This window comes from Paramisgurnus dabryanus, chromosome 8 (assembly GCF_030506205.2).
Source record: "Paramisgurnus dabryanus chromosome 8, PD_genome_1.1, whole genome shotgun sequence".
NCBI classification, from domain to species: domain Eukaryota; kingdom Metazoa; phylum Chordata; class Actinopteri; order Cypriniformes; family Cobitidae; genus Paramisgurnus; species Paramisgurnus dabryanus.
This window is the reverse complement of record NC_133344.1, coordinates 10,025,073-10,035,061: the sequence shown is the minus strand read 5'-3', so window position 1 is coordinate 10,035,061 and position 9,989 is coordinate 10,025,073. Positions and strand designations below refer to the sequence as shown.

General features: G+C 38.8%; 1 protein-coding gene across 2 annotated transcripts in view; it reads right to left on the bottom strand.

Moving 5' to 3' along the window:
* Nucleotides 1-59: 59 nt before the first annotated feature.
* Nucleotides 60-9,989, bottom strand: part of grik1b (glutamate receptor, ionotropic, kainate 1b) — a 36,663-nt gene continuing 26,733 nt past the window's right edge. For both annotated transcript variants that reach the window (XM_065282176.2, XM_065282178.2), the window contains 5 exons: nt 6,758-6,981; nt 5,051-5,169; nt 4,575-4,792; nt 4,204-4,429; nt 60-1,785 (listed from right to left, as the gene is read on the bottom strand). In XM_065282176.2, coding sequence (XP_065138248.1) covers nt 1,496-1,785; nt 4,204-4,429; nt 4,575-4,792; nt 5,051-5,169; nt 6,758-6,981 — 1,077 coding nt within the window. In that variant the 3' untranslated portion in view covers nt 60-1,495. The remainder of the gene's footprint in view (nt 1,786-4,203; nt 4,430-4,574; nt 4,793-5,050; nt 5,170-6,757; nt 6,982-9,989) is intronic.

Below are 9,989 nucleotides of genomic sequence, written 5' to 3'. Positions count from 1 at the left end.
TGAAGCACAAGGTCATAGATCTGTAAATCCCTGCGCTGTTGTACGCTAGATTAAAAACTCTCAGTTTTGATTAAGGAATCAGGGTTAGAGGATTATGGTCCAGTGAAGAAAAATGAAAGCAGTTTTAAGCCCAATCCCAGAGTTCATCAAAATACACAAACCTCAGACTGTCATCCTTACAACAGTTTGCTGTTAACGCTCAGTCAGTAGAGGAACTGTCATATGCAAACATCGCTTTCCTAAACATCAACACACACACAAGTGATTTAATAGAAACTAATATTTATAAAATATACAATACTGTTACAGTAAATGGATCCCAACAAATACATGATCAAAAATCCCTGCATGTGGCAACCAGAAAGTGTCCATAGAGTTCTCTCTCTGTTTGGGGTGAGAAATGTGGATTATTTGTCAAATATTTTTTGATAAAATTGATATTTTGTTTTAATATCTACCTCAGTGACATTAAGTGCAGTGACTTTAGTGCCCAAATACCCAGATGGCAATAGCGGATTCTCACCGGAGCTGCCGACTTTCAGCTTTTACATTCACGCATTTGGCAGAGACTTCTTGATAAGTTTTATTAATACATTTTATTAGTATGTCTCTTCCCAGGTGATCGAACCCACAACCTTTTGGATCGCTCTACCAATGAGCTGTAGGAACATTGGGGCCATTGTATCAAAACAGACGTAATGCTGGTGTTAAATGAATGCATTATAAACATATTTTATTGTTTTAACTGTTTAGGTGATATTAAAAAAGTAGGGCTCAAATGACATTGCTTTAAGACAAATGTTACTAACAGTCTTCAAAAACAAAGTTTCAAACAGAAAGGCGGAGACAATTAAGACAAACTTTTTAAAAGTACTGTAAAATGTGTAGCTTCTGAGCCATATGTGGCACAAAACAAAATAGCAAAAATAATGACTATATTTTCAAACAGGTTTTTTAAAAGCGTAATGTTTTGAACTTCATGAACCCAACCTTTAAGCGGCCATCTTACATCAGTCTCAGAACAGAAGAAAGTATTTAAACATCCAAAAAATGACACACAGCACCTTTATGAAAACCCATAGACGAGTCTTATTATATAAATTATATTAGGAAGGAATATGTCTATAAAGAAAAAAGTCTTCAAAATCTAAATCTAACAATCTACATGGATGTGAGCTACTCTACAATACAGTAACTGCTGTCATTTCTGTATCGCAGTCCAACCTGTTTCAAACATCAGTCCTTCTCCTTCAATACATTTTATTGACACAGTTTTCATTGTTTGTTCAGCTCAGAAATCAAACCTGAAAACAAACAGGTATAAAAGGTTCTGAGCAACTTAGTAAATATTTTTGTTCGATGTCTAACAGTCGTCCCCATGTACTGTTTAGCACAGCTGATATGTCATGAGACATCTCAACCAACGTTTAGTCAGCATGTGCCTGAGCTTCGGTGGGTCGAGGAGCAAAAGTTCAAACCATCTTGTGGTGTCCAATCAGTACTTATTGTGCCATTCGCACTGTCCCACGCTCACCTCTTCGATATCTAGGTTCTTTCTGGACTTATAGATAAACTCCCCGATTGCCACGAACACGGAGAGGACGAGTCCGGCCGCCAGCACGATGAAGATTCCTCCGATGTTTTCCACGCCTAAAGCGCTGGCCTCTTTACTGTCCTCCTCCGGACAACCGTTTCCTCTCCACCACTTCTCCTTCATCATGTGAAGCTTCCCTTCCTCCTGTAACTGCAGGATGGCGATGGTCACCTTGTCTCTGTACGGGGACCCTGAGCGAGAACATCAACGAGAGGGAAAAACAATGTTTAAGTGTTAATGTAAAGTTGTATTGGTCACAGACACAATCAGTATGAAGTGTAGTAAAAACTAGGACTGTCAAAAGATTAATCGTGATTAATCCCATACAAACTAAAAGTTTGTGTTTGCATAATATATGCATGTGTACTCTGTATTTATATATACAAAATAATTACACACACACATTGAAGTATGTATTTCAGAAACATTTACATATACAAGTACATATAGTTATTTATGTGTGTGAATATACACTGCAAAAAATTATAAAAAATTATTTTTGGCTTGTTTTCAGGAAAAATATCACAAAAATTCTTAAATTAAGATGCTTTTTCTTGATGAGCAAAATGACCCAAGAAAATAAGTCTAGTTTTTAGACCAAAAATATCAAATTTAAGTGATTTTGTTTAAAAAAATTGTCAAGATTTTTTTGCATACCATTTTTTTGTATGTTTAATGCACAAAATCACTTAAATTTGATATTTTTGGTCTAAAAACTAGACTTATTTTCTTGGGTCATTTTGCTCATCAAGAAAAATCATATTAATATAAGAATGTTTTGATATTTTTACTGAAAACAAAACAAAAATAATTTTTTGCAGTGTGTGTGTATGCAAAAATCCATGGCCATATTCTTAAAATCTGTCTTTGCTGTGGAAAAGTGCTTAGTGCCACGTCAAGGACTAAGCAGACATACACTAGAAAAAATGACTTTCTTACTTAGTGTTTTTGTCTTGTTTTTTTTAAATAAAAATATTTACAAATCCTTAAATTAAAATGTATTTTCTTGATAAGCAAAATTACCTAGGAAAATTAGTCTAGTTTTTGTAGACTAAAAGTGAATTTGTGCTTAAAACAAGCAAAAAGATCTGCCAATGGAATAAGAAAAAAGAATTTTTTTTGCAATATACGCAATTTTGTACCGAGCCCCTAAGGTGACATTAGAGTAAAAAAATCAAAAGTTTAGTTTCATGTGCTCACGTGAAACTTTCATGTGCTCACGCGAAACCTTCATGTGCAGAATTTCTTTTAAAGTTTAGTTTCGCATGCTCACGTGAAACTTTTGCTTGCTCACGTAAAACTTTCGCGAAAGTTTCACGTGTGCATGCAATAGGTAAACTATTGCGTGCGCATGTGAAACTATTGCGTTTAGTTTTGCGTGCCAAGCGAAAATATTGTGTGTGTACACAAAACTATACGCGATAGTTTCACGTGCGCACTCGATAGTTTCACATGCGCATGCGAAACTAAACTTTATTTAATGGTTGCTCCATGTCCCCTTAGGGGCTCCGTACTTTTGCTTGTCTAATTGCTGCAGGTTTTTGGAAGCCATTCTTGCTGCTTGAAAAGAATTTAAACATTGACAGGTGCTATTTTATATGTCAATTACATAAATTAGGCATTGTTTAAAGGCGGAGATCTGAAACTGCTCAGCTGCGCACAAGTTCAAGATCATTTGCGATTTAGAGATTGCACATCTGAAGGAAAGGGGTATATGCGTTTTCTGTACGTACGTTCGTTCTATGAATCACACGTATGCATTTTTGATAAATGGTCATTAGATCAAATGTAGGCTCCTAGTGTGCGGATTTGATTTGCAGATTTATGCTGCATTAAATTATCCATTATAATTGTTTCTGATAAACAGTGAGTTTTCACATGCCGTAAGTAGTTTATAGATATTTTCATTTGGATATACATAAAGGAAAGCATTTAATTGATTTATCTAATGTTAAACATTGAATAACCATAAGTGATGTCAGCGTATTTAATAACCATAGACTGTAAAAAAAGATGGACGTAGTGTCCGTGACGTCACCTATAGGTTTCTGAAGATCGTTTATGAAGCTTAAAGTAGGTGGTGCCTGCCGTTGCCATCTTGGCCGCGCGTCACTGCGCATCGCTCGCAGATATCCAAAAATGGGTAAAAAGGCGGGACAGGTGACTGATCGCTGAAACCACTCCGGCCTAGCTTGATTCTAGTGACAGCAGTGGCTGTTCAACCATCACTCAAGTGGCCACGCCCTTAATTATGCAGAACTTTAAGGCTTAATATCATTTAAACGGATAATTTACAAAAAAATTAACCCCCTCACAGTTGTCATGAAGGGAAAAATTAGCTATACAGACCAAAAACAAATTTTGTACCAGGCTGTAAACATATTATTTTCTACTGTAAAGTTGGCCATTTTAACATGGAGGTCAATGGGAATTGACTGCCTTTTAGGAGCCAGTCAATGAATTGCAGTTTAAGTCACTTCCATATTGGCTTCATCAGAGAGATCGGAAGGTTGCCCCTCGGTAATAACCAAAGATCTTTGTTAACGCTACATGTCAACTGAAAATACAATATGAAGACCTGTAACTGTATTATTTTTTAAGCAGCGTACCAATAGGAGTGCCCACACCGTAACCCTTAGAGTCTATGAGTCCTCCGATCTGTGTGAGGTTACAGTTTCTCTGACTGATGTATTCAATGCTGGTGGACTCCATCAGTAGAGCGTAGTCAGTGGTTAACACACGCTGGATTCCCTCTCTGTTATTCTTTACCAGCGCTGTGTTCTTCCTACTGCTCATGAATGCCCACATCTTCTCATAGGTGGAGATCTTTGATTTCTGGGAAAGACGCATTAGAATATATTTGAGGAAATGAACCATTACGGTAAACATGCGCCTTTAAATGTTTTAATGTCTTTTGTGTTTTTAATTTTATATGAAGATAATCTTATTTATGTATTTTGGATCAGGCGTGTTGTTTAACCTTAAAGAAAGTCATTGTGGAGCCATCCCGCACAGCGCCGTACTCGATCTTGGTCTGCTTGGCCAGATCATCGGCTGAGTCTATAGGTGAGTCCATTCTCTCCACTGTGAGGAAGGCGGCCAGGTTAGCTGTGTAGGATGAGATGATGATGAGGGTAAAGAACCACCAGATGCCTCCAACGATCCTGGTGGACAAAGCCTTGGGCATCAGCTCAGATCCTATCCATGAGAAATATTCAAATAGTATAAGCAAACAAACACATGTTAGCATAACAATTTCTGAAATTCATTATAGTGTGAAATTAAATTAAATTTGGATTAAAGCATTACAACTTGAATAAACAAAGGAATGTAAAAACAAAAACAAAGGAATATTTGCTTTACTTTTTTGAGATGTTAGATTTAGACTTTCATTTTCTTTCTTATTTTCAACTTCAACAGCTGCCAGACAATTTGCTTTATAAAATAATCACACACCTTGCTGCATAAGAGCTCCAACCCCAAACCAGACACTGTTGATTAAAGTGAAGTTGTTCTCGACAACATCTGAATCTGGGTTGCAAGGATGAGGGTTGTACCATTCATATGGTGTAAACCTGCAGACGGACAAAAAAATATATGTATTTCTACATATACATAGTATACACTCACCTAAAGGATTATTACCAACACCACACTAATACTGTGTTTGACCCCCTTTCGCCTTCAGAACTACGCGGCATTGATTCAACAAGGTGCTGAAAGCATTCTTTAGAAATGTTGGCCCATATTGATAGGATAACATCTTGCAGTTGATGGAGATTTGTGTGATGCACATCCAGGGCTCGAAGCTCCCATTCCACCACATCCCAAAGATGCTCTATTGGGTTGATATCTGGTGACTGTGGGGGCCATTTTAGTACAGTGAACTCATTGTCATGTTCAAGAAACCAATTTGAAATGATTCAAGCTTTGTGACATGGTGCATCATCCTGCTGGAAGTAGCCATCAGAGGATGGGTACATGGGGGACATAAAGGAATGGACAGGGTTAGAAACAATGCTCAAGTAGGCCGTGGCATTTATATGATGCCCGATTGGCATTAGGGGCCTAAAGTGTGCCAAGAAAACCAAAAACAAGGATCCATGTTCTCATTCTGTTTACGCAAAATTCTGACTCTACCATCTGGATGTCTCAACAGAAATCGAGTCTCATCAGACCAGGCAACATTTTTCCAGTCTTCAACTGTCCAATTTTGGTGAGCTCGTGCAAATTGTAGCCTCTTTATCCTATTTGTAGTGGAGATGAGTGGTACCCGGTGGGGTCTTCTGCTGTTGTAGCCCATCCGCCTCAAGGTTGTGCGTGTTGTGGCTTCACAAATGCTTTGCTGCATACCTCGGATATATATGCTTACCTGCATATTCTCCTCTGACCTCTAGCATCAACAAGGCATTTTCACCCACAGGACTGTCGCATACTGGATGTTTTTCCCTTTTTACATCATTATTTGTAAACCCTAGAAATGGTTGTGCCTGAAAATCCCAGTTACTGAGCATATTGTGATATACTCAGACCGGCCCATCTGGCACCACTAACCATGCCACGCTAAAAATGGCCTAAATCACCTTTCTTTCCCATTCTGACATTCAGTTTGGAGTTCAGGAGATTGTCTTGACCAAGACCACACCCCAAAATGCATTGAAGCTACTGCCATGTGATTGGTTGGTTAGTTAATTGCATTAATGAGAAATTGAACAGGTGTTCCTAATAATCCTTTAGGTGAGTGTATATTGTTTCAAGAAACCAGTGTCTAACAAATTAACAAGTAAGCAAAACAAAATAGGAGAGCTCTGCTCTTTCAAGGAAAGTCGTTTTTCTTTGAACCAAAGTGCACCAATGAATCAACAGAGCCAAAAATATCCATTAATAAAACCAGACATCGATTTTGACTTTATAAGCACAAATACACCCATAAAAAGTTAAAGCAGACGAGTGAGTCAGAAAACCCCTGCCATGAACGAAATGGCCAAGTTTTTTTGAACTACTGCCATTCTGCTGCAAATGCACTAAAACTTGCCAAAATGCTGGGCAGCAAAACAAGAGCCAATTAACAGCAATCATGCATGACATAATCGAAAGAGTTATGTGTGCAGAAAGTGGCTGAACTGAATCCAAAGGTCTGAATAGGTTCAAAATAAATTTTACCTGGCAATGACGAAGAGCACGCAGCTGACCCCGAGGCAGGCCAACAGCACATACATCCAGATGTCCGGAGAGAGAGGATTCAGGAACGAGAAAACTCCTGGGTTGGTGCCGTTAGGTTTGTGGTAGAGAATAGAGATTCCCAAAGTCATGAAAGGCTTGGAAAAATCAATGACTTTCTCTCTCACATAAGTGATGGTAAGTGGAGCCACAGCCAAATCTGCCACCTAGAAATAAACCAGCGAGAGATTTGATTCATTAGTGTCATTTAAAGCTCAATTAATGAGCACTTAACTCATAAACACCCAATGAAATGTCATATAGTTCTTATTTATGTGTTGGAAAGTTTCTTTTAAAACAAAGTTTTCACATGATATGTTATTGCTGGTCAATTGCAGATGCTTTTAGACACTCTCATCCACTTGTTAAGTCTGACTTCACACGCCACAACTTCCGGGTCCAAATGCTCCATCAGATTTCTAAAAGAGGACATTTCACAAGACTTTTTTACAGTAAGTTGTCAAATAAATCTTTTGTGTCCCCAGAGTATATACATGAAGTTTTGCTCAAAATATCATTTAGATAATTTATAATAACATGTTTAAGTTGACACTTTGTAGGTGCAAGCAAAAATGTGCCATTTTTGGTGTGTTCTTTTAAATGCAAATGAGCTGATCTCTGCACTAAATGGGAATGCTGTGGTTGGATATTGCAGATTAAGGGGCAGTATTTTCCCCTTCTGACATTACAAGGGAGCCAAATTTTAATGACCTATTTTTCACATGCATACAGGGAATGGTTTACCAAAATTAAATAACAGGTTTGTTCTTTTTCACATTTTCTAGGTTGATAGAAACACTGGGGACCCAATTGACCTATGGCTAAGCCATGCCCCCTCCACTCACTCGGACAAACAATCAACATTTCGATGACAGGCGCTATGGCAGCTGTCACAGTAGGAGACATTTCACAAGAGGCAAATGATGACTTTTGGAGACAGAAAGACTATATATCATCTCAAAGTCACCAAAGGGGTCTTAACTATGCATTGGAGGGTTACATTAATCATTTTATTGTTGAGAAGTTCGATGAAAAGCTTCAGCATACGTTTCCAGGACAAACCTTTTTACTATTTTTATCAAGAGTAAGTTACCTCTCCGTTAGTTTGGTGTTACAGTATTTACATGAATCATTCAGCACAACATTGCTATAACAAATAACATTTGTTATCTTGGTTATTTACAGATACGTTAATGAAGCTTAGTGACATCTAGAACTAACGTTAACATTTTCTAATGTTAGGCTAACGTTACGTTAGAGATGTTAAAGATAACGTTCAAATACGTTGTTGACTTAGCTTAGAACAGATGTAGACATCCTTGTTTAATTTATCCACGTTTAGTTGGTGTTGTGGTCGACCGCATAACTTAGGGTGCACTCACATTATCCAAACCAAACCATGCCCCAGTGCGATTGTCACCCCTCCCTACTCCCCCAGATGCACGCACTCACACTGTACTTTTATCGATCCGAGTCCGGGCACGCTTTCGTCATTAAGATGCGATTGTTTTGAAAAAAGCAGGAAGTAAAGTGCTCTCTTAAAACTGGAACCCATCGTAATGATAAGTCTGAGTCGTTTGGTGCGCGATTACAGACAGCCCTCTCACATGTCATCATATTGCTTAATTGATCTGTCACGTGTGCAGCTTGGACATTCATGTTACTCCGCTGCTCGCATCAAAAGGTTTTTACGGAGGTAGATATAGGTGAGTGGTCGCGCAACTGATGTCTTCACCTTTTGAATCACGCTTAGGCGCGAATGCGCTCACACCACAGCCTTTCGCGCCTGAGCCCAAGTGAACCGCGCTCTGGCCCACCTCTGCAACCCGGCCGCGGCGCGATTAACCAATCCGCTTCCGGGCGCAGTACAGAGCGATCACACTAGTCAAACAAACCAGGCTTAGGGGGCCAAACGCGCACGGGTGCAGTTTGGTTTGAATAGTGTGAGTATGCCCTTAATCTGGATTAAGCAGACACTTATCTCGGTTGAGATGTGGCTTTGGAAAGGGTTAAAAATACACACCATCGCCAAGCCTTACGGGATATCTAGTGTCGGAGTTGCATGTACCCCATTCACACCGTTTGACCATTTTAAACTTAAAATGACAAGAAAAAACATAAAAACGAATGAAAACTGACTAACTGCAATGCATTTCAATGGACGTGGAAGGAAAGAATGTCAGAGTGTATTGGGTTGCTATGCGCACTGTGATTGGCTCATCGCGTTTGAGGGCGTGGCTTAGCCATTGGTCAATTATAGCACTTAAACATGGAAAAAGTCAGATTTTCATGATATGTCCCCTGTAAGCAAACAACAAACTATAGTTATATACACTCATAAGTAATAAAGAAGTAATAAATCTTTTAAAAATTATTAAAGCATTCTTGTCTGGGACATATGAGCTTGGAAAATGTACTGTACACAGCGAGTTTATAAAATATAGCTTAAATGTGTCACATGAATAAATACCACTCATAAATGGCTGTTGCATAGAGGTCTTCTTGTGTCCAAAGAAATGTACCCGACCCGAAATTACCGAAGTACCCGACGTGCATAAATTTTTTTTTTTTAAAGAAGCACCCGAGCCGAGACAAACTTGCGAAAATTAAATCCGAGTCCGAAACGCGAACCAGTGACAATTTTTTTAACCTGAATGTAAACGGCACCGACGTGTGTGCAGTTTGCTGCCCCGTATGAGCCAGTCAGACAGAAGGAAACCCTGTTGGGCTCACATCTAATTTGGCCTGCTTCTCCATTTATTTTCCTTTGTTATCTGACGACGACACCAAGGTTACTGCTAAAATGTAAATTCAAAATTGATTGACAGGTCTGTCTCAATGAAAATTAACCTACTGACAGCCACACAATGTCGCAAGCGCAGATGAGGGGTTGGAAAAGAACTCGATGCACACACGCAAGATAGTTTGTGTAGTCTCAGTCCATTTGGATAAAAACACATTCATTTTAAATAACCCGAGACCCGATGCCGCTATTATTATACCCAATATGTGTCAGAGAAACACATAAAACTTTTAGACCCGAAACCACTCTGGTCTCGGCACAAACTTTGGTTTTTGGAAGTGTACTCGTGAAGACATCTACTGTTGGGATTATAGTCCCATATAATCGAGTGGAGGCTTGGACAAGGAAATGGTATTTTTCACTTAACAAGCA